The sequence below is a fragment of the Chiloscyllium punctatum genome, chromosome 40 (genome assembly GCF_047496795.1).
Source record: "Chiloscyllium punctatum isolate Juve2018m chromosome 40, sChiPun1.3, whole genome shotgun sequence".
NCBI classification, from domain to species: domain Eukaryota; kingdom Metazoa; phylum Chordata; class Chondrichthyes; order Orectolobiformes; family Hemiscylliidae; genus Chiloscyllium; species Chiloscyllium punctatum.
Window position 1 is genome coordinate 10,586,382 of NC_092778.1, and position 25,212 is coordinate 10,611,593.

At 41.4% G+C, this 25,212-nt stretch overlaps 1 protein-coding gene and 1 long non-coding RNA gene across 3 annotated transcripts in view; one reads left to right on the forward strand and one right to left on the reverse strand.

The window, feature by feature from the left end:
• The window catches only part of LOC140464345 (uncharacterized), a 163,794-nt gene that overhangs the window by 71,966 nt on the left and 66,616 nt on the right, over positions 1–25,212 (forward strand). The gene's annotated exons all lie outside the window — the stretch shown is intronic.
• card11 (caspase recruitment domain family, member 11) overlaps positions 1–25,212 on the reverse strand; it is a 369,647-nt gene that overhangs the window by 10,527 nt on the left and 333,908 nt on the right. Inside the window, exons 23-26 of the mRNA XM_072559295.1 lie at positions 20,220–20,352; positions 19,250–19,429; positions 14,097–14,221; positions 2,459–2,574 (exon numbers count right to left, since the gene is read on the reverse strand). Of these exons, the coding sequence (XP_072415396.1) occupies positions 2,459–2,574; positions 14,097–14,221; positions 19,250–19,429; positions 20,220–20,352 (554 nt within the window). The remainder of the gene's footprint in view (positions 1–2,458; positions 2,575–14,096; positions 14,222–19,249; positions 19,430–20,219; positions 20,353–25,212) is intronic.

Below are 25,212 nucleotides of genomic sequence, written 5' to 3' on the forward strand. Positions count from 1 at the left end.
TCACTTTGATTCAAGACATTTCTTCAATATCTTTGTCACTAAATCCTTTCACTCTTGGGGACATCAACCACAGATTTGGAAGCAGACATCTGGATTTATCAGGTAACAATGCTTTTCATCTGCAAGCACAGAGGCTGATCACCTGCCCCATTGATCTCAACAATCAAAAGGGGAAGTTGGGGGAGGAGTGAGCTTGGGGCATTACAGCATGGCTTCATTTGTATTAGCCTTTAGTGAATGCACACTTGTCACTTATCTTTATTTGTGGTGTAGAGGTCTAGGGATTGAAAGGGTTAATGCTGCAGAGTACATAAACATCAAACTGATATCTCTTGGACAGGAGAACCTTATTTGAACCTTGGAGTATGGGGGTGTCTCCCTCAGAATCTTAGTAACAACTCTATCATGCCAATAAGCTGATGCTTATTTGCTGACATGCAATAATTAATTGACTTTGGTGTTGCAGGAAAAAATACATTTTTGTCATAGCTCTGTGTTGTACATATCAAGGCAGTTCACAAAAAATACCAAAGTAAAAGGAAAGTATCTATACTGCATGAGAGAGGAATGTTGATTGATTGGCAAGCAAACATTGTTTGGGAGAGGGAATACCTTAGACGATACACCAGTTAACGATGACTGATTAGTCAACTGTCAAATTTTGTTTAGATTTTAACTACCCAGATTGACAAAGCTTTGCTCTAGAAGATTAACTGGTGAGTGGCTTTCATCTTTTTTTTTAAGTTGAAACAGGTGCAGTCTGTGTACACGTTCTTCCATGTGTGTGTATGTATGTATGTATGTATATGTAGTTTCCAGTTCATGCAAGTGTAGAACAGAGTGTAACTGACAATCCTAAATTAATTGACCATTTAAATCTTTGAACACTCAGGATTATTTAGCAAATGTTTTCTAATCGCAAAGGCACAACCAATGTTGGACACTTGTGCATTTGAAAGCATTAACCTTGATTGTTGTGAACAGATGAAGGGATTTGATATGCTTGGCAATGTTTGGAACATACTCATTACATATTAGCTTCTCACTGGCACTGAAACTTCACACACCACATTACTTATTTATAAGGTAGGCACAACATCTTGCTGTCTGGCGGATTGCTTCTATTTCAAATTAACAAAATAGTGACAATCATGCTCTGGCTAAGGCATTACCTTGAGAAACAAACCTGTAAGTTGAGAAACAAACCTGCTTGGTTTAAATTTTGAACTGTTTAACAGTTAACAGTCAGTCATAATTAACTGGTGAATTCTCCATAATCTAAGAGCATGTTGTATTTCCTCCCTTACATTATGAATCTTGGCTTCCCATTTACTTTGGTAGTTCATGTGAATCGGTCTAAAAGCTTAAAAAATGCATCTTTTTCAGCATTACTCAAGTTTTGTCTGATCAAATGATTGTTTAATGAGTTACATCTTGTTTAAAACAAGAGCTCTTCTCGTTAGACTACCAAGTCATTTGGTCTACTACACTAAATCTAGCAGACCCTGTAGTCCCCTGCCTAGAAAGAGAATTGGTTATAGTAAATCTACCAAATGGATCTTATACCATTTGAGTTGTAGTGAGGAGTCATCTTATCACAGTTGCTCTACAAACATGAGCAAACTGCTTTCTGCTTTGAGGCCCTGATTGGTGGCACCGAATCTTGCAGACCCTCTTACCAGTCCCCCCCCCCCCCCCCAACCCGCCACCTCATTTGGAAATATTTTTTTCTTCACTTCCTCCACCTTGACCACCTCCAGGCGTCACCTGGATGTGGCAGGGGAGCTGGTAAGAGGTGGTGGATAATGCATTTCCTCACCTTCCATGACAGTAATATATTCTGGAGTTTTGCAATGAATGATGCAAGCAGGAGAAAACTCAGTTTTGAGAAGTGTGTTCTCACTTTTAAATAGGCCTTGGTAACAGTGGTAGAAATTGCCAGCAGGTTGCCTGTTGAGGTATACCTTTTGGGAAGCAATTCATCCGACATTTTCAAGTAAGGACTCCAAGTTAAAGTTCCCACGCTTCATGCTGATCACACGAAGGAGGCACATCACTTGCCATGCCAAACTTCCATGTCATGTGGAAAAACTTCCCCATTAGATCCAATTCCAAATCAAGAATTTCCTAATTGCAATTTAAATGAGCCTGTATTTGCTGGGCAGCAATGGAGTTGTGCTTAGAAGGTATTGATTCGGGAATAGTTTGAATGATATGTTCTGCTCTCCAATTCTTCTCTTCGTGTATCAATTTTAATTTTCAACAATTCACACATTTAATTGACCATTTCCAGTAGGAATTGAGACATTTAACCTGATGCAGAAATTCTTGTTAAAATAAATTGAGAAATCTCTTTAGTCCCTCCCTGCATAAGAAGGCAAATTTAATTCATGACATTGATTGGAGGTGGCAGCTTTAATTAGTTAAAGGCACCAATGTGGAAAGGATCAGACAATACCTGAATCGTTTGATGTTCTTCTCACAGACTCTAATGACGATTATAATTGGATAGATGTCTTTCTTAATTAAATCTCTTGTGCAGCTCAGACCAGCTTCTAGTAAACAATGTTTATTCTGTATGGAAGGAAAAGGGAAAGACAATTTGAATGAAGATCAAACCAGCCAGTTCTCATCACTCTGCGATGACAACTGAGTCTCTCAGAACATAACCTAAACTGCAGAGAGGAGGATGTGATGAGAATTATGTCAGCCAAAACTTTCAAATTGGCAGTCATGCTCTATATACCCAATAATTTATTGGCTAAAGATTAAACTCTTGAAAAAGCTCATAAGGAGGTTGAAAACACAATTCAAATTAGTATTTCACGCTCATTTTCAGTCTGTTGTCTCAACTTTCTTGTTGGCACACCTAAAGGTGATGGCAAACACGGAGATACCAGTTTTTGTTTTTTTTGTTGTTGCAACCTTTCATGTGATCATTGTTTAAGTACCAGGATGGAGAGGCTGGCAGGCTATTTGACAAACATTAGTAGCATTGGTGTAAGATAAGAAGATTAGCGGGATGAGGGGAACAATGCTTCAAATCTCTGGGACCAGAGGGCAAATTCATGGAATCCCTACAGGTGTGGAAGCAGACCATTTGGCTCATTGAGTCCACAATGAACCTCTGAAGAGAATCCCATCCACTCCTCTACCCTCTCCTTGTAATCCTGCACTTCCCATGACTAATCCATTTAGCCTGCAAATCCTTGGATACAATGGGCAATTTAGCACTGCCAAACCACCTAACCCGAACATCTTTGGACTGTGGGAAGAAACCAGAACACCTGGAGGAAACCCATACAGACATGGGAGAATGTACAAACTCTACACAGACAGTTGCCTGAGGATGAAATCCAGTGTGGGTCCCTGGCATTGTGAAGCAGCAGTGCGAACCGCTGAACTGCTTCCACCCCTGGAAGTCCCTAATTTGCCTGGGAAAATGCAATCACTAATGAACCTACCAGCAATAAACGCTGGAGAAAAATAGCCTGTCACTAGAGCAGCACAGAAAAGGTGAGTTGCAGCAGCAAGAAAGTTGGCCAAGTCTAGAAGATTAGGGCTGCTGGGCGAGAGGCAGCAGGCTCCCTAAGGTCATAGGCCATGGAGTGGAAAGGAAGGCTATGAGTGAGCTTTAAAGGCAAGAGAAGAGTTGCTGAGGGAACAGAGGAGTTGTAAAATAGGGAGGAGTGGGTTGTAGAATGAGGAAAATGGTCTGGGAGTTGAAGACTGCGGGGGGTGGGGGGAGGGAGTGGGGGGGGGGGGGGGAGTGGGGTGGGGAGTGGGGAAGGTTAGGAGGCAGATTTAAACCTTCAAGTTTTCCTGGTTCTCAGTTAACTGAGAATTTCACTGTTGAAGTGATTGAGAAGTGACATTAAGTCCCTAGCTGAAGGCTGCAATCGTTCAGGAACTACTAAATATAGTGGATGCTTTGTAATGAACATGGTGTCAATTTAGTCTTGACCGGTTTTATTTCATAAAGAGTGCATGAATGCAAATATATCTCCAAGTGTCTCAAATATTGTGAATTACTCAGGAACAGAGACTGTGTTGGAGACAAGCCATTTAGTTGTGACCTCACCAGTCAGCAGCCAGCGTGTTTTGGGTGATGGCTTTTGTGTATAGATGTATGTGTCAGTTACTTTTTATTTTAAAAAATGCCTTTGTTGCTAACTTGAGCAAGCTGGCTTATGTCAATTTTTAAATATTGTCAGGGAATTGAATGCTTTTCTTCTGTGCTGTGGCTTTCTGTTTAAGAGTTTTAGTCATTGAGGATAAATACTGATTAAAAACTGATTTAATTCGAAATATAAACCCAGAGGGACAGTGGAAAATGAATCAAAATAAGACCTCCTTTGGCAGAACTAAAGTAATCAGATAAGAAAATTTGAATGAGGTATATGGGTCCATGATCAGGGATGTTTATCATCTGTAAATATAACTTTGTAATGTATACTTAAATTGAAAGACACAGGAAAATGGAATGCTTAATATGCATTGACAGAGATAAAGCTGAGAGAAAAAAAAATCAAATTAAGAATGACTAACTCAAAAGAGCCAAGTGAAATGAGAGAGTAAGAAAACAAAGTCAAGCGATTGGTTCAGTGATGGTGGCGAAAAAGAGAAATCAAAAAAAAAGAATCTCAAAATAGATTTGTGCAAGAGTTTCTTCAACCACTACAGTTTTATATTCTTCTGAAAATTATCTTTGGACTTTGATAACTATTTTACTCTTTGCTGTGCTTGGGCAAGGTATAAAACAGGTAACTGATTTAGCGATCTCCCACATTTTGAGGTGAAACAGCACAGATTATATGTTCCAATAAGGAGAGGACAAGTTAGGAGGCAGCTTGGAAAATTGAGGCAAGAAGAACTGAACAAAGAATAGATTTGCATCAGGGAATTATGTAAAATCACACCCACACAGACATTTAGCCCAAATAATGTCTTGGGAAGGTTTTTTTTCTTATAAAAGCACGCAGCTCCAAGCCTTCGGCCTCACTCTCTAGGCGGAGCAGGTAACGGCTGTCTGATGGTGTTTTTTTTTAAAGTCGCGGTATAGTCCAGTTATTGTTTTTTTAACGGCTAAAATTTAAAGTTTTTTTTAAGCGCCTAGCGGACCCGGAAGCTAGTGTCGCGCTAGCTTACCTGGGAAGGTTCTTTCTTAAAAAAGCACGCAGGCGAGGAACCCGAGGCACTACAGGGGTAGAGCCTCCCACCCACCCTCCTCCTCTAACCTAATAATACAACCCGTTGTGATAAGCAGGTAAGTGCTGCATTTTGCTTGTTTGTTTCTTTTGATCTAATTTTTAAAGTTTACCTTTTAGAGGGATGGCAGCGAAGGCAGTGCAATGTTCCTCTTGCAACATGTGTGAGGAGAGAGAAGCCATTAGCGTCCCTCCTGATTACACTTGCAAGAAGTGCACCCATCTCCAGCTCCTCCAAGACTGTGTTAGGGAACTGGAGCTGGAGTTGGATGAACTGCGGATCATTCGGGAGGCAGAGGTGGTCATAGATCAGAGCTTTAGGGAAGTAGTTACTCCGAAAGTTATAGAGAGATGGGTGACAGTGAGGGGGAGTGGGAGGAAGCAGCCAGTGCAGGGACCCCCTGCGGTCATTCCCCTCAAGAACAAGTATACTGTTTTGGATATTTGTGGGGGGGGATGACTTACCAGGGGTAAGCAACGAGGTTCAGGCCTCTGGCACGGAGCCTGTCCCCGTTGCTCAGAAGGGAAGGGTGGTGAAAGGTAGAGCGATAGTTATTGGGGACTCAATAGTGAGGGGCACAGATAGGCGGTTTTACGGGGGCGAGAGAGACTCACGATTGGTATGTTGCCTCCCAGGTGCAAGGATACGTGATGTCTCTGATCGTGTTTTCCGGGTCCTTAAGGGGGAGGGGGAGCAGTCCCAGATCGTGGTCCACGTTGGCACCAACGACATAGGTAGGAAGAGGGGTGAGGACGTTAGACAGGCTTTCAGGGAGCTAGGTTGGAAGCTCAGAGCTAGAACGAACAGAGTCGTTGTCTCTGGTTTGTTACCCGTGCCACGTGATAGAGAGTCGAGGAATAGGGAGAGAGAGGAGTTAAATGCGTGGCTACAGGGGTGGTGCAGGAGGGAGGGATTCCGGTATTTGGATAACTGGGGTTCTTTCTGGGGAAGGTGGGACCTCTATAAACAGGATGGTCTACACCTGAACCTGAGGGGCACCAGTATCCTTGGGGGGAGGTTTGCTAGTGCTCTTTGGGAGGGTTTAAACTAACTCTGCAGGGGCATGGGAACCCGGAGTGTAGCTTTAGGGTACAGGACCTTGAGTGTAGGGAGGTTAGGAACAAGGCATTGATCTCGAAGGAGGGTGCCGGTAAATAGGAAGGTGGCTTGAAGTGTGTATACTTCAATGCCAGAAGTATAAGAAATAAGGTAGGTGAGCTTGCAGCATGGGTTGGTACCTGGGACTTCGATGTTGTGGCCATTACAGAGACATGGGTAGAATAGGGACAGGAATGGCTGTTGCAGGTTCCAGGGTTTAAATGTTTTAGTAGGGTCAGAGATGAGGGTAAAAGAGGGGGAGGTGTGGCATTGCTTGTATTACAGCAGTAGAAAGGGTGATGTAGGAAGACTTGCCATCTGAGGTAGTTTGGGCGGAGGTTAGAAATAGGAAAGGTGAGGTCACCCTGTTAGGAGTTTTCTACAGGCCTCCTAATAGTCCAAGAGAAGTAGAGGAAAGTATTACGAGGATGATTCAGGAGAAAAGTGAAAGTAGCAGGGTGGTTGTTATGGGGGACTTTAACTTCCCAGATATTGACTGGGAAAGCTATAGCTCGAGTTCGTTAGATGGGTCGGTGTTTGTCCAATGTGTGCAGGAGGGTTTCCTGACACAATATGTAGACAGGCCAACAAGAGGTGAGGCTATACTGGATTTGGTTCTAGGTAATGAACCAGCCCAGGTGTTAGACTTGGAGGTAGGTGAGCACTTCGGGGGCAGTGACCACAACTCGGTGACTTTTACTCTAGTGATGGAGAGGGATAAGTGTGCACTGCAGGGCAACTGTTATAGCTGGGGGCAGGGAAATTATGATGCGGTGAGGCATGACTTAGGATGCGTGGATTGGAAAAATAGGCTTCAAGGGAAGAACACAAATGATATGTGGAGATTGTTCAAGGAACAGCTAATGGGTGTCCTTGATAAGTATGTACCAGTCAGTCAGGGAGTAAACGGTCTTGTGAGGGAGCCGTGGTTTAACAAGGAATTGGAATCCCTTCTGAAAGGGAAGAGGGCGGCCTATGTAAAGATGAGGCGTGAAGGTTCAGTTGGGGCGATTGAGAGTTATAAGGTAGCCAGGAAGGATCTAAAGAGAGAGCTAAGAGCAGCGAGAAGGGGACATGAAAAGTCCTTAGTTGGTAGGATTAGGGAAAACCCAAAGGCTTTCTATAGGTATGTCAGGAAGAAAAGGATGACTAGGGTAGGTATCGGTCCAGTCAAGGATAGTAGTGGGAAGTTGTGTGTGGAGGCGGAGGAGATTGGTGAGACACTAAATCAATACTTTTCGTCAGTATTCACTCAGGAACAGGACATTGTTGCCGATGTGAATACTGAGTCACAATTAATTAGAATGGACGGCTTTGAGGTATGCAGAGAAGAGGTGTTGGAAATTCTGGAAAGGATGAAAATAGATAAGTCCCCTGGGCCTGATGGCATTTATCCTAGGATCCTCTGGGAAGCTAGGGAGGAGATAGCGGAGCCATTAGCCTTGATTTTTATGTCGTCGTGGTCTACGGGAATAGTGCCAGAAGACTGGAGGATAGTGAATGTGGTCCCCTTGTTCAAGAAGGGGAGCAAGGATAGCCTGAGTAAGTATAGGCCAGTGAGTCTCACTTCTGTTGTGGGCAAAGTCTTAGAGAGAATTGTAAGGGATAGGATTTATGAACATCTGGATAGGAATAATGTGATCAAGGATAGTCAGCATGGTTTTGTGAAGGGCAGGTTGTGCCTCACAAACCTTATTGAATTCTTTGAGAAGGTGACCAAGGAAGTGGACGAGGGTAAAGCAGTAGATGTGGTGTATATGGATTTTAGTAAGGCGTTCAATAAGGTACCCCATGGCAAGCTAATGCAAAAACTACGGAGGTATGGCATTGAGGGTGCATTAGAGGTTTGGATTAGGAATTGGCTGGCTGGAAGGAGACAGAGGGTAGTAGTTGATGGTATAGGTTCATCTTGGAGCGCAGTTACTAGCGGTGATCAACAAGGATCTGTATTGGGACCAGTGCTGTTTGTCATTTTTATAAATGACCTGGAGGAGGGGCTTGAAGGCTGGGTGAGCAAGTTTGCGGATGACATGAAAGTCGGTGGAGTTGTGGACAGCGAAGAAGGATGTGGCAGGTTACAGCGGGATATAGATAAGTTGCAGAGCTGGGCAGTAAGGTGGCAAATGGAATTCAATGTAGCTAAGTGTGAAGTCATTCACTTTGGTAGGAGTAACAAGATGGATTACTGGGCTAATGGTAGACTACTTGGTAGTGTGGATGAGCAGAGGGATCTTGGTGTCCATGTACACAGATCTTTGAAAGTTACCACCCAGGTAAATAGTGCTGTGAAGAAGGCATATGGTGGACTGGGCTTTATTGGTAGAGGAATTGAGTTCCGGAGTCCTGAGGTCATGTTGCAGTTGTATAAGACTCTGGTGCGGCCTCATCTAGAGTATTGTGTGCAGTTTTGGTCGCCATATTATAGGAAGGATGTGGAGGCATTGGAACGAGTGCAGAGGAGGTTTACCAGGATGTTGCCTGGCATGGTAGGAAGATCGTATGAGGAAAGGCTGAGGCACTTGGGGCTTTTCTCATTGGAGAAAAGAAGGTTTAGGGGAGATTTGATAGAGGTGTAAAAGATGATTAGGGGTTTAGATAGGGTTGACAGTGAGAACCTTTTTCCGCTAATGACGTCAGCTGTTACTAGGGGACACAGCTTTAAATTAAGGGGTGGTAAGTATAGGACAGATGTTAGGGGTAGATTTTTTACTCAGCGGGTTGTGAGCTCATGGAATGCCCTGCCAATATCAGTGGTGGACTCTCCCTCTTTATGGTCATTTAAGCGGGCATTGGATAAGCATATGGAGGTTATTGGGCTAGTGTAGGTTAGGTAGGCTTCAGTCGGTGCAACATCGAGGGCCGAAGGGCCTGTACTGCGCTGTATTTTTCTATGCTCTATGTTCTATAATCTGGTCAGTGTTAATGATCTACACAGACCTAATTGATTGGAGTTAAGGCCCTCCAAAGTCATTATCTATCATTGATAGTACTTAGCAATTTGTTGCTGATCTTATTTTAAGTCTGTGCATCCCAGGCAATTTCCTTTCCCTTGCAAGTAAACTTATTTTATTTTTGTCTATTTTCATAAAAAATCGTGACCAGGTATATAAAGAGATTTAATTTTCAGGAGATTCAAAATGTTACTGTGAAACTGTTTCATAAATTCAATTCCAGAATAAAAAGGGAAAGTCTTAATTACATAGCTCCCCCACCCCTCACCCCTCACCCCTTACCCTTACCCCCACCCCTCACCCCTCACCCAAACATGTTGATTGTGGATCATGGTCCAGGCAGCCATTTTGATAAATGTCTAGTTGATGCTGAGGGAAATTAAGCCTTAGCACAGATAATGGATGCTAATTTATTGAACTTGATGTTTGATTAACGAGTTAAAACACTTGGGACGACTTGACTTGCATCCCTCCTTTCATCATTGTGATCAGAATTGGTTGAAATAAACAGTCATTGATTAAAGATTAGGGTGAGTTTGCACTGGCTCATTTCCAACAAGCCCCTAGACACAAACTGACACACGAAACATCTTCACATTGAGCGATAGCTGGCATTACAGGGGAATCAGAGTCACTTTTCACTCTAACTTGATGGGCAGATGAGGAGGAGGGTGGACAGGAAAATAAATCTTTTCGCCACATATTCTGCTGATCCACATTTCTGCTAAATGACTACACTCTTCGCTCTACTGGTGTAAAAGAATGCAAAATTCTACTACAATGTCAGAAGGAAAAGTAACTGTACATCACTGGAAGCAGAGAATCAGTAAAGCCATTCATATTAATGTAAAACCATGAACAATTTTGTTGCATTGCTATGAGATTCTACTTTAACTCCATCTTGAACCCAAGGTAACTAGCATTTAATAAAGCATATTATATGCCTCAATGCTGTACGCACATCAATTTGACAAGAGTGATGCTTGTCATTTAGATAGATATGGCAGGTTTGTGTGCATTATAAGATCCCCACCATTAACTATGCATGACTTATATATTCATTCATTCATTGGTGCAGAGGGGAGTGTTTTTTTTTCCTTAAAGAAACCAGGAGAACTTGCTCTACCTCCAAGATGATGCCACATCATCTTCATTTGAAAAAGTCAGGCAAAAATGGGACTTTTATTCAATATCTCATTACAGCACCAAAAATGCAGCTGTCCTTCATAAGATGTGATCATGTACTTGGTCTTAGAATAGAGGCTATAATCTTCTGACTGATATGAAAGTATGACCAACAAAATAAAGTTTAATCTTATGGCATGCATCTCACTAGTTCACAAAATGTATCTAAATTATGCAAAAATAATTTCAGACAAACACGCTATACTATTTAATGTAAATAAGGCTATGATTGCTGCTGTGTGATTTTAAAATATTGAATCCCCCTAATTTCAATTATCCCAACAACTGTAGCAACTCTATATTTCACAATATCTCACAACAACAACTTACATTTTAAAGGGCCTCTTCTTTTGGGATGTTTATTCAATATTACTTTATAGACAGAAGGAACAAAATTGGTGCTTCACTAAGGAGGCGAAGTTCACAAGGGTGACCAAAACAGGGAGTTCCTTTAAGAATTATCTCAAAGGAAGAGAAAGAGGTGGTGAGTTGAAAGGTAATAAGCTCCTGAATTTAAAGACTATGAAGTCTGGTGTTTACAAATGCAAGATGTTTTAGAATGTTTATGCTTTAAACTGTTTCTTACCTTCAACTGAAAGTTAAAAAAATGTCCTGGAGGGGGGATGGTGAAATCATCTGCATGGAGACAAGCCCATGAGATCTAGTGGTCATAGGAAGAGAAACTCAAGCCAAAATCCATAGGAAACCAAGTGCCAGTCTTCAACTCCACACAAGATATGAAGCTGATCGTTCAGTATTGAGGCTCTCAGACTTGGCCTTTGATTGGTTTCCCTCCCTTTCCAGGTCTAAGCAGAATGCTGGTGAGAGTAGAGTTGATATTTGAAGTGATGGAACTTGCAGAGGTTTAAGGACCACGGAATCATAACATTGAAAAGACTTGAGTAAGGCACAATGTTGCTCAGACAATTGAGTGAAAAGAATTTCAAAGAATAACTTGAAAGCTTGCCTGGCTTGGCAAATGGAAAGGAGCATATTCAAAAGCCAAGACAAGTTTGTAACTAAATCTAGAAGGCATCATTTCCTGAGTGCATGGTCTCGTATACAAATATGGCTCAACGCACTTCTGCTAGCATTAATTAAGTAATGGGAAAATTCCTTTTCTGCAGATTATCTAAGTGGCCTGTTAAGTAATGTTATTGATTTAGTTTGCTCTTTACAGTAAAATTCTTAAACCATGAAATCTTGACATTTGTTTCTTTTAAACTCATTGCTTGGATCTTCATAACCTTGAAGTAGAGATATCTGTCTCCACAAGAATTTTAACAATTGCTGCCAATAACTTATTATACTTACAAACAAACTTTTTACTGTTATCACAAATGAAAATACAAGTGAAAATTCATTCACACTGAGACCACATCCACCAACCGCTGAAATTTAGCTCTTCCAAACTTGTAACTCTATTCTATTCCACACTAAGGCCTGTTCCTATCATCACTTAGGTCCCATACTGAAAATTTTCTCCCAATCCTAAGCCTTTGTTTAACACCTTAATGTTGTTTCTATTGGAGTATGAGTTGTTCTTCATCTAAAGTTGGGCAAAGGGTGAGGTAGCTATTGGTAGCTTTGCTAAGTCATAAAATCATAAACTAATCAATTCTGTACCACTTTCTTTTTAAAACACCCTATTCATTTCATCTCACTCCAATGCGCTCTTGCAAATGCTGCAAATTTCTTCTTTCCAAGTATTCATCCTTTGAAAGTTGCTGATGTCTGCCACACTCTCACCCGACTGCAGAAAATACAGAGATATGGCATTGAGGGTGAGTTGGAGGTTTGGATTAGGAATTGGCTCTCTGGAAGAAGACAGAGGGTAGTAGTTGATGGCAAAGGTTCATCTTGGAGTGCCGTCACTAGCGGTGTTCCGCAAGGATCTGTTTTGGGACCTTTGCTGTTCGTCATTTTTATAAATGACCTGGAGGAAGGGTTAGAAGGTTGGGTGAGCAAGTTTGCGGATGATACGAAAGTCGGAGGAGTTGTAGACAGTAAGGAAGGATATGGCAGGTTACAACGGGATATAGAGAAGCTGCAGAGCTGGGCAGAAAGGTGGCAAATGGAGTTCAATGTAGCTAAGTGTGAAGTGATTCACTTTGGTAAGAGTAATAAAAAGATGGATTACTGGGCTAATGGTAGACTACTTGGTAGTGTGGAAGAGCAGAGGGATCTTGGTGTCCATGTACACAGATCTCTGAAAGTTGCCACCCAGGTAAATAGTGCAGTGAAGAAGGCATATGGCGTACTGGCTTTTATTGGTAGAGGAATTGAGTTCCGGAGTCCTGAGGTCATGCTGCAGTTGTATAAGACTCTGGTGCGGCCGCATCTGGAATATTGTGTGCAGTTTTGGTCGCCATACTATAGGAAGGATGTGGAGGCACTGGAACGGGTGCAGAGGAAGTTTACCAGGATGTTGCCTGGCATGGTAGGAAGATCCTATGAGGAAAGGCTGAGGCACTTGGGGTTGTTTTCATTGGAGAAAAGAAGGTTTAGGGGTGATTTGATAGAGGTGTACAAGATGATTAGGAGGTTAGATAGGGTTGACAGTGAGAACCTTTTTCCACGTATGGAGTCAGCTATGACAAGGGGGCATAGCTTTAAATTAAGGGGGGGTAGATATAGGACTGATGTTAGGGGTAGGTTCTTCACTCAGCGAGTCGTAAGTTCATGGAATGCCCTGCCAGTAGCAGTAGTGGACTCTCCCTCTTTATGGGTATTTAAGCGGGCATTGGATAGGTATATGGAGGATAGTGGGTTAGTGTAGGTTAGGTGGGCTTTGATCGGCGCAACATCAAGGGCCGAAGGGCCTGTACTGCGCTGTATTCTTCTATGTTCTATGTTCTATGTTCTATGTTCTATCATTCCAGATCTTAACAACTCAGGCAAATGCTGATATAAAGCCTATATTCTTAATTTTTATAATTAATTTTAACCTGTATTTTTTCATAATTAATATAACTGCTGCTGAAAACAATTATTACCTGCCCTATTCTTAAGAAAACCCCTCAGAAGTTTAGATTCTTTTAATTGTAAAAGCTCTCTGCTTGTTTGATTTTTACAGCTGGACAGACAGACAGACAGACAGTTTCCTATTTGCTGTATTGTCAATGGCTAATTCTGCTGTCCAGACTTAATAATTTGACGAAGTTATTGTCTTCAGTCTGCATCACATACTTCACCCCCACCCCCATCATAAATTTCATTGCTCTCCTTGGCAACTATCTGAGGCTGAACCAGATGGCGGTCAACTTCTGTCATATCTGACTTCACGATAAGCTTTCAATTACACATCCATTCCACTAAGAGTAATCTATTTTCACCTCCATAACACTGCCTGTTTTCATTGCTGTCTCAGTTCATCTGCTGCTCAAATCCTCATCTGTGCTTCTGTTACCTCCAGACATGGTCCTGCCACATTCAACCCTGCGTAACATGTGGCTTGGTGACAAATTTTGTTTGACAATGCTCCTGTGGAGACCCTTGGGATATGTTTATTATTTTAAAACCACTGTACAAACAAGCTGCTCTTGCTTCAATTTTGTATCTTGGCAGCAAAAAAACAACATAACAAGTACTTTTTATTACCCACAGTATGTAACAAATATAGCAAAAAAAAGTAAACGGGTAAGTTTTATTTACCTTGGCAGTTACAGCTTTGATGTTAGCAGGCATGACACATTCAAAGGTGTTTAAATGCTTTTCTCTGGAGAAGATAATTGGTTCTGACTTCTGTTTCTGCAAATATTCTTCTTTGTTTAAAATATCTAAAGGGCAAATATTGAAGTTAATGAAATAATCTAACCCATTGTTTGGACAATGATTTCAGTGTTCTTTGCAAACTCCCTCCCTCTCCAATTTTCTCCCCTACGTGCTGTGAGGTCAAGTGCTTATATTGGAGTAAGATTTACCAGATTGCTGAAGTAACTGTTCTATTTGGTTATTTGTCATGGCAGCAAACTCCCAAGAGGAAGAGGAAATGTTTTAGGGATGTTCTCGAAGAGATCAAACACCAACTAATGGCAGTGCCTGGCTTCGACCAAATTGCAGAAAGCCCATTCAGGAAGGCACTAAATGCATAGAGACACTTCATCAGGACCATGTAGAGGCAAAGGCAGAGCCATTAGAGAGACCCCCACAACTGCAAACAACCCATACACTCGAACATCAAGTAGTTATCTGCCACCCCATCCTCCATTTGGTTCAGTCTGCAGATCTTGTGTGTCCTGCTCCTCAGATGCTGCCTGACCTGCTGTGCTTTTCCAATGCCACACTTTTTGACTCTGACCTCCAGCATCTGCAGTGCTCACTTTCTCCTAGATCTTGTATGTGACATTGCAGCCACCTCAGAAACCAAGAAAAAAAATGACAACTTCAAAACCTTTTGCGACTCTACTTTATCTTGCCCGTATGTTGAGCCTGGGCACCACCGTGCCCTTCCAACATACTGAATTATCATAATCTCATTTGCTAGCTGCAGATGCATATTTTTCCTAACAGAATTACTGATAGTGACAAGCACATAAACCCAGGCTGATTTTTATTTCTACCCATCAGCATTCATGCCAATAACACTCTGCAATGTAATCTTACTTATATCAGCTGAGGAATTCTAACATCACAACAAAAAAACGTTAACTCTGTTTCTCAGATGCTGCCTGACCTGTGGACTATTTTCAGCATTTGTTTTGTGCCTTCTCAGCCAACATGTATTTGTCAAGTAAACAACTGGCAAAGCCCCTTGTAAATTGTAAGATTATAACCAATTCGATATATTCACTCAAAGTTGGCCCGACTGGTCTAAGTTTGTGTTTATCATCTGCACAAACCTCTTCCCACTGTCAGCACAAAATTATATATCTTTGCAGCATAATCTTCTATACTGATGTTTTCAAACCTTTTTGTGACCCCCCTTTAAGGTTTCACCACACTTGGTGCAATCCAAGAGTGAAAAGTGGGGAGGGGATTCAGGGAATAGTTGTCCAACAGGATTCAGCAGTGACCCAGACACAAGAAAACAATTAAAACATTGACTATTTGCAGGCTCTGTTGGTTGCAACAATCAAGGTTCAAAGTGTATTTAATTAGGACGTGCCCCAGATAGAATATCTCACTCATTTAAATGAGCTTTGCATTATCCAACCAGAGTTCTTGCTGCAAAGCCATTGCTGCTTCAAAGTTTAAGACGCCAATTTCTTGTCTCATAATTCCACAGTGTCACAACTGGCAATCCGGGAACCACTAGTCCAAGCCTTTCTTCGGTAAGCTTTGCCTTTTTCCCCCAAGCTATTATTTGTGATTGAGTTCTAGTTTCACCCAAATTCAAATAACCTGATGGTGACCCTTAATTTTGGTCTCTTCCCACTGCGATGGTGTTGAGGTAAGAATGGTTCCCTGATTGGACCAGGTTAACTATCCTAATCAGGGAGCCCTGGCAGACAGCTATAAACAGGAGTGGTCCTTGGAGAGAGAGCATATGATGTCCACCAATGTTTTCAGTGCCTTTAGGGAAAGGTGGGCACAGTGGGGGCACGGAGTGCTTTTTCTTCCTTTAATTCTTTCCCCCCATCACTTTTTTCACATCAGCATTGCCATTATCTGGCTTTGCTTGTTGCTAGTTACCAGACCACATGGGTGTTTTTCCTGGTGGTGGAAATATTGAGTAAAATTATTTGCACATAGGTGTCTTCACTGAGTGCCTGCACTTACTTAATTATGCACACCTGGATTTGGGTATGAAATAAGCACTGTTATGTAGTAGTAGTGGCAGGAAGAAAAAAATGAATGAACAGGGGATTTCGAATCTAGTCACTTTCAGAGGCCTGACTCCAAGATGGCTGACCACAGGCTCTGAGAAAGCTGAACCAATGTCAAGTACTATGCTTATGTAAATTAAAGGTGACTTGGTGACAGGATACCTGCCTCTGTGGAGTTATTTCACTTATCAATGGCAACATCATCTCTACATCTCTACACCAAACCATTAATTTCACGCCACCCTCTGCCTTCTCTTCAGAAAAGAGCCCTAGCCTGTTAAATAGTAAGTGTGCGATTTATGATGGTAAATTTTAACTAATTATCTAGTTTACTTTTGCAGTGCTGTATCTCCTATCTCAAATGCACATATCTAATATACTTCCAAAGTTACAGCCACTCGCACTAGGGTGGCCTTTGTTGTTCTTTCAAACCTGTCAAGCTTATGTGAACTCAATCTGTCACTTTCTTTGTTAGCTGACCTGAACCTAATCACATTAAAATGGATAGAAATTGGTTTTATATTTAGAATATGGTAGTAGATCACACTTATTTTCAGGGACAAATTTTGAAATAACAAAACCTTAGAATGTTAAGCATATGGTATGTAGGCAAGATACAGAGGCTAAGCCTGAGCTAGCATCTGCCATAAATTCAGGCAGTAGCTTCTGTGCAACCATATAAAACATAAAACAAATAATTTTTTAATTTCAAAATCTTAGACAATACATCAACAAATTCGCAGATTCCATCAGATATCAACAATGTTGGTGCCTTGTTTTAAAGAAAATGAATAAACCACTCTTCCACTGTAACACAAACTGCAACAAACCAGTTATTAAAACAAAATCAGCACCTCATGTCAACTGCTATTACACAAGTCCGCACTTTTACTATTCAATTCAAATTATCTGTGATGAGACTTAAATGGTCTTTCACTGAATTTCTACAGACATTCCACAGATCTCCATTGAAAAGCGTAACAGAACGAGGACAGCCATATGGCCTATCTGACTTTGGCCTTCTACATTGTTCCAATAAAACTTAACATAAACCTGAGAAACAACACTTCATCCTATCAGTTAGGCAATTCACAATCTTCCGGATCAAACATTGAATTGAACAGATCATAACCACTGTAAAACCGATTTTTTTTTAAAAAGTCATTTGTTGTTGTCATTTACACCTCCTTTGGATGCTTTTTTTGTCCCATTGCCTGCATTTTTGATTGAATTGTACTATCCACTTGTACTATCCAATTGTTCATCCACTTAGCCAATTCATCAACTCTGGACTCTAGCAACTCATTCCTTAGTGCTTATGTCTGCATCACTCCTCATTTTCCTTGTTTTGCACTTGCTTATAAACTGTTAAATCTCAAACTTTTCCCAGATCAGGTGAACCGACATAAATCAAAAATGTTAATTTTGTCACTCTATTCACGGAATGCTGGCAGACTGCTTTCTTTTTGAATGTCAGATTTCCACCATCTACAGTAAATTGCATTTGTATAAAGGTGGTTGATTTCAGGTAGACTGGCAGTAAAAGAGTAAAAAATCATAATTCAAATCTGAATTTGATAGAATCTAAACACCTTTCTATATGCAATCCAACAGTTTACTTGGGTATAAGAGTGAATCATTAGTGAAGGCAGATGTGAAGGAGAGCCTTGCAAGATGTGGAAGCCAAGCCTCTGCAAGATGATCAAAGCCAGGCCAGACAAATAAGTGCATGAGTCCAGGATGTTTTGTCCTCAATTCACAAGGTAAAATAGTAATGGCATCACTCCTAAGGAACTATAAAAGAAAATACAAGAATAAAATTGTTTGTTTAAAAAAATCCTGCATGTTGCACCATTCCAGTATACACAAACCAACATATCTGACAGCAGAACTGAGAGACCAATGCCTTCAAGAATAAAGCCTGCAGGCAGTGAACAGACTGAACAGAAAGATTTCAGTCTTTAGGCAGGCAAAAAAAAGCCTGAAGGCAGTGAACTAGGAGAGTGGAGATTCTGCTGCTCAGAATAACTGCCTCAAGGTAGAACTCAAGAGAATATAACCACTATTACCACAAACCAAACATCAAGTAGTATTTCAAATGAACATGAGGAGGAATACTGACTGCCTTAAGGGGCCAGTCAGAAAGAAATATAGATCATCATTGTCAAAATAGACTCTTGTCATCCTGATGAAAAATATCCTCATTAATAATATATTGAAAGCCCACAGCAGGGATTGCACTGGTTACTCACTCATACTTAAAGTCTGAATCTTTACAATAAAACAAAGCCTTCACGTGGGTCAGTCTAATGATATAGTCATTGCACCTAATCGATTGGCCTCTTTCTGTCCCATCACACTAACTGTAACTTGCCAATATGACACTTAGCATAAATCACAGTTTTTTCAGTTTCATCCACCTGCTAATGAAAACATTCCTTTTACAAATTGCAATTCATTCAACAACTGAAATAAAGAATACTTTAGTTGCAAGCAGCGTGACTGCACCTACATATCTTAAGCTCTTCCACTTCTATCACTACTGCAAAGCAGAAGCTTTTCGAAATATCAAGTGATGCAAAATGATTTATACTGGGATTGTGCCAAACATTTTATGTCGTAAACTTAAAGCTGGTGGAGTATGTGTCCTGTTATCCCAATCATCATAGGTTAGATTTAACAAATACAATACAGAATGAAGTCATTCAGTCCATGTGGCATGTGTCATTACTTGGGATCTAACTAATCCCAAACCCCATTGACTGCCCCAGTCCTTTTCAAGTATGTGTCTAACTTCCTACTAACAGTTCAGAATTTGCTTCCACCACCCTGTTACATAATGTATTTCAGAACATCATATGTTTTAAATGCTTTATCTGCATGTCGCCTCCAGTTTGCAAATTATCTTAAAACTATCATTTCTGCATACAGAACATTTTGCTTGTGGAAACAGTTAGTCCTTCCTTACCCAGTTCTGGGTAAAAGTATTGATATCGTAACCCAAAACATTTGTGGCCAAGTCACATGATTCAACTTTACCTGATTTGCATATGTCAAACTCCATGGCTTCTCCAGAATTGAGCAACTTTTGCACGAGCATTTTGGCTAGTGACGTAGGGGAGAACAACACAGGGCGTTTCTGTTGGATGTGGTATGGATGGACCAGGCTGTATGGGATTAACGCGAAACCTCTCTTGATGTCACTTTCTGTATCCACATCTTCAAGAAAAGAAAAGGGAAGACCTTAATTTTTAATGCAAGAATCTACAAGTTTCTGTGAGAAGGCCTGGGCAACAGTTGAACCTCAGATTATTACTGCTTTCAGGAGCTTGCATATCCACAACTACCCTGGGGCTGTAATGATAGAATCCCTACAGTGTGAAAACAGGCCATTTGGCCCAACAAGTCCATACTGACCCCCCCCCGCCAGACCCGAAGAGTAACCCATCCAGAGCCATTCCCCTACCCTATTCCTCTATATTTACTCTTGACTAATGCATCTGAACACTATGGGCAATTTAGGATAGCCAATTCACCTAGCCACCTAGCCCGCATATCTTTGGATTGTGGGAGGATACTGAAGCACCTGAAGGAAACCCACGCTGACACAGTGAGAATGTGCAAACTCCACACAGACAGCCACCTGAGGCTGGAATCAAACCCGGGTGCTGTGAGGCAGCAGTGCTCACCACTGGAGGTTGGTTAGCTCAGTTGGCTGGTTATCAACCCATAATGATGCCAGCAGCATGGGTACAATTCCTGCACTGGCTGAAGTTACTGTGAAGGGCTCTCCTTATCAACCTTTCCCCTTGTCTGAGTCATAGTGACTCTCTGGTTAAACCAACAGTCACCCCTCTCGAATGAGAGAGTAGCCTCTTGGTCCAGTGGAACTATGGTGACTTTTCTTGAGCAGTGATTGCAATTCCAGAAGTACATCATTTGCCATAAAGCACTTTGGATCATCCAGAGGTGGTGAGAGATGCTATATAAATACACGTCCTTTTATTACCATCCTGTTTTTCAGCGGAAAATTTCAGAGTTTCGAAAGAGGCTTTTGCTGGTCCAGATGGGGATCCAGTGACAATCCGTACACGCTCACTGCTGTTCATTCTCTTGTACTTGTTGTCAGACCTACTGACAAACTGAACAGAGACAAAGAAAAACCAAACACAGTACAATGAAAGCATTTCAGCAACTTCAACGTGTAAATTCTAGATCAGTACTTGTAACAAGAATACTGCAAATACATTTTTTCAGCACACATTAAAAGGTGGGGAATGGTGGTCTTCTTCTTCCCATGCCCCTGTACTTACTGAGTTACAGTAGTTCCCAGTCCAGCATTTCTTGATTTTAAAATCTTGGTTTTTAATTTTTCCATGGTCTCACCACCCTCTATCTCTAAAACTTCCTCCACCCTTATAAATCAACCCTGGCTTCTTGGACATCCATTATTTCCATTTGGCCTTCATTGGTGGTGACAACATTAAATGCCTGGGCCCTGAGCTCTGGACCTTTTTCCCTAAATCACCCGCCTCATTTTCCTTAGGAGATACAATTAAAAAAAAATTTGGCCAAACATTTAGTCACCAGTCCTAAAGTCTCCATCTCTTTCTTGGTGCCAAATTTTGTCTGAAACCACTCCTGTGGGTACCTTGAAACTAACTGCCATGTCAACATAAAATCAGGTATTTTCATTTTTGAATAGATTGTGGATATATTTTAGAAGGCAAACACCAAGCAACAATTTGCAGGTAATATTTGTAAATTACAGCCCTTTTATGTAAACCCATGCAGGGCAATACATGGGGCATCACTGGTGAAGATCACTAATGGTGGAGACCCACGTATGAATCACATCTTTAATTGTTAAATATTGGGGGTTACTTTTCATAGAATCCCAGTGGGCAATGAGACTGCAATATCTGAGATAGAAACAAAATAAATTCAGGAATGCTTAGTGAGGAGTTCTTATCAAATTGTGCTGATTGATATGGAGATGCATGGAAGGCAGGCAAGGAGCAGAGTCAGAATATCTGATCCTCTGGGACATAATGTGCATGAAGTAAAGCAACAAAAATTGTTCAACTGTGTACATTTAAGCAAAAGTCAGGGAGATTAATCTCTTTCAATTCATTTTTTGAAGTGTAATTATTTGTTGGTGGAAAACAAGGCCACTCATCATTGTTCTACTGATTACCTATCTTTAGGCTCTAGTCAGGGTCACACTAAATTCCTAGTTACCACCCAGCAAAGTACAAATGGGGTAATGTATAAAGAATTTTTGTTTCAATGTGAATCTGAGAAAACTGGTAAACTAGAATGTCTCAGCAGCAGAAAGGAGAGACAGTTTTTATATCTATGCCAACATACATGATCTCAAGATGCCCCAAACACCTTTTCAGCCAATGAAGAAGTATCGGGCAAGACTTTTAGGATAGCTGTACAGACATTTAACACTCTATGGAACATTGATTGGATGGAGGTAATATTTGCACACTTCAGTCTGATTGATTGGCAGCCCTGTGATTCCAGTGGGGATCCTGGCTCAGTAGTCACTAGTGACATAGCACTTACCTCTTTCACCTAAGGCCAGAGAGGGAATACCTGCTGGATTCACCCTGATCTCTGAACTTCTTTCACTAGCCAGACAGGAAGAAGTCCTTCTGTACAGGATGGGCTAAAATTGATGATGATATTCAATAGCTGCATGACTTGAATGAGTCCTGTGAACATTCCTGTACATGCCAAAGATGGCACAATTGTTTTTCCGGACTTACTGTTTATTACACTATATAGGACAAAGATGTTTGTTCTGAGTCATTGGATTTCAATTCAGACCGGGATTGTGAACTGTACCAGGAACAAACCTAATCCTCCAGACCAACTGTTGACCGAGGGTCCCTGATGGGCAAAAGGGTGTTAGGCTTATTGCTTTCTTCTTTTTAATGATTACTTGATAAATGTTCATATCTAAGTAAATTCATGTTGTTGAGTCTTCTCTTAAGTACATTTAACTGAATCAGAAAAGAACCACTTGGATACACTTTGTGATCCAAGGCACCTTCAGTGGCCAATAACTGGCCTGGATCTTGACCACCACTTGCATAAGTGTTAACAGCTCAGACATGATGAGCACATGGCAAGATCCCACAGAGAGCAATGTGATAATGACAGACAACATTTTTTGGTGATATTGGAAATAGGGATGTCAGGGCAGTTAAGCAGTTTGGTTCGAAAGCTCAATCTGTTTAATTTCAGCCCTAAGTGTCAATTTTGGTGAGTTTCATGGAGATACTCCCTCCCCTGAAAGGCCAGAACTTTCATGGAAATGAAGGAATGTGTGTTTTGTTAAAAAGGATTACTGATGTTGCCCGGTTGAACTCAACACTCATTATTTTCGCCAGCTGAGTTGGAGGGGAGCGGGTTGGAAAATGGAGGAGGATTATACTTTCCACATCGGTGGTTTACACACAGTTTCTTTTATTGATTCGTTGTGAGATGTGGCATCACTGGCTGGCCAGCATTTATTGCCCGTCCCTAGTTGCCTTTGAGAAGGTGGTGCTGAGCTGCCTTCTTGAAATGCTGCGGTCCACCTGTTGTGGAGTCACCCATCATGCCATTAGGGAAGGAATTCCAGGATTGTTTTTTCTGGACAGTGTAGGAATGGTGATATATTTCCAAGTCAGTATGGTGAGTGGCTTGGAATGGAGCTTGAGGGTGGCGGTATTCCCATATATGTGCTGCTCTTGACCTTCTACATGGAAGTGGTTGTGGGTTTGGAAGGTGCTATCTGAGGATTGTTGGTGAATTTCAGCAGTGCATCTCATTTAGTTTTCACTGCTGCTACTGAGCATTGGTGGTGGAGGGAGATGATGCTTGTGGGTGTAATACCAATCAAGCAAACTGCTTTGTCCTGGATGGTGTCAAACTTGAGTGTTGTTGGGACTGCATTCATCCAGGTAAGTGGGAAACATTTCATTACACTTCTGACTTGGGCCTTGTAGATGGTGGACAGACTTTGAGGAGTCAGGAGGTGATTATTTGCCACAGTATCTTGTAGCAACTGTGTTTATGTGATGAGTTCAATTGAGTTTCTGGTCAATGATAAGCTCAGGATGTTGATAGTGGGGATTCAGTGATGGCAACACCATTGAATGTCAAGCAGTCATGGTTTGATTGTCTCTTCTTATTGATGATAGTCATAGCTTGGCATTTGTGTCGCACAAATGTTACTTGCCATTTGTTGGCACAAGTCTGGATACGTCCAGATCTTATTGCATTTGGATATGGACTGCTTCACTATCTGAGGAATCATGAATGGTACTGAACACTGTGCAATCATCAGCAAATATCCCCACTTCTGACCTTATGATGGAGGGAAGGTCATTGATGAAGCGGCCTAGGACACAACCTTGAGGAACTCCTGCAGAGATATCCTGTAGCTGAGATGATTGACCTCCAACAACCACGACCATCTTCCTATATGCCGGGTATGACTCCAACCACTGGACAGTTTGTCTCCGAATTCCCATAGATTCCAGTTTTGCCAGGGATCCTGGATGCCACACTCAGTCAAATGATGCCTTGATGTCAAGGATTATCACACTCATTCACCTCTTGAATTCAGCTCTTTTGTCCATGTTTAAATCAACACTGTAATGAGGTTAGGAGCTGAGTGGTGCTGGTGGATCTCAAAGTGGGCATCACTAGGCAGATTATTGCTCAGTAGGTGCTGCTTGATACCAACTGTTGATGACACCTCCATCACTTTACTGATGATCGAGAGTAGACCTTTTTTTGATTAAATTAGATTCCCTACAGTGTGGAAACAGGCCCCTTGGCCCAACAAGTCCATACCGACCCTCCGAAGAGTAACCCATCCAGGCCCATTTCCCTGTGACTGATGCACCTAACACTATGGACAATTTAGCATGGCCAATTCACCTGACCTGCACATCTTTGGACTGTGGGAGAAAACTGGAGCACCTGGAGGAAACCCACGCAGACATGGGGAGAACGTGCAAACTCCACACAGACAGTCGCCCAAGGCTGGAATCGAACCTGGGACCCTTGTGCTGTGAGGCAGCAGTGCTAACCACTGAGCCACCGTGACTTGATGGGTAGTAATTGTCTGGGTTGGATTTGTCCTGCTTTTTATGTACAGGACATACTTGGACAATTTTCCAAATTATGAAATTATCAGGTAGATGCCAGTGTTGTAATTGTACTGGAACAGCTTGCCTAAGGGAGCAGCAAGTCTTCAGTACTATTGCCAGAGCATTGTCAGGGTCTGTAGCATGTTATGCATGTAAAACTGCAGCTGCCTCCAAACAGAACCAACTTTCAAAACTAGAATAGAACAGTTTACCACTGAGAAAATTATTCAAAGTCTTGGAGTTATGGAACTGCAAAGTACTGTTTGGAAAGTTAACTTGGTCCTTTGAGAGAGGTCACTTGCTTCTTGAGATGGATAAAGGTAGACATTAATGTGGGTAAAATATGAACATTGTACAAGAAGGCATAGATAAAGATTCCCATGATATAGAAGTGCTTCAGGATTAGACAACAAATCTTAAGCATGAATCTTTATTCTGTTGAAAATATAGCAGATAATGTGAAGGCAAAGAACTCAGGAAGAAGTAGACAAATGTAAAGAAATTTTTAAAAGTCTTTGACAGTTATTTCAACCTCAAAACAAATAGGATTTTGGAAACAGCCAGGTTTAATGGAATTAAGCACTCAAACAAATCAAAAGAAGATTTTATCAATGATTTGTGGAGATCAGTTGAGGGCTGCACCTATGGAAATTTAAAGACAGAATAGATTAGAGACCGCAGTTTTGTTGGAATAGCTGATGAAACTCAATTCGATTTATTATAGTCAAAAGAAGGTCTCTCTCAGAAAGAAAATGCACTAATGAGACAAAAACTCAAAAGCAAACCAGAACAAGCTCAGAGGTGAACAAAAGCTATGGTAAAGGCAATCTCCAGCATCAATATAAT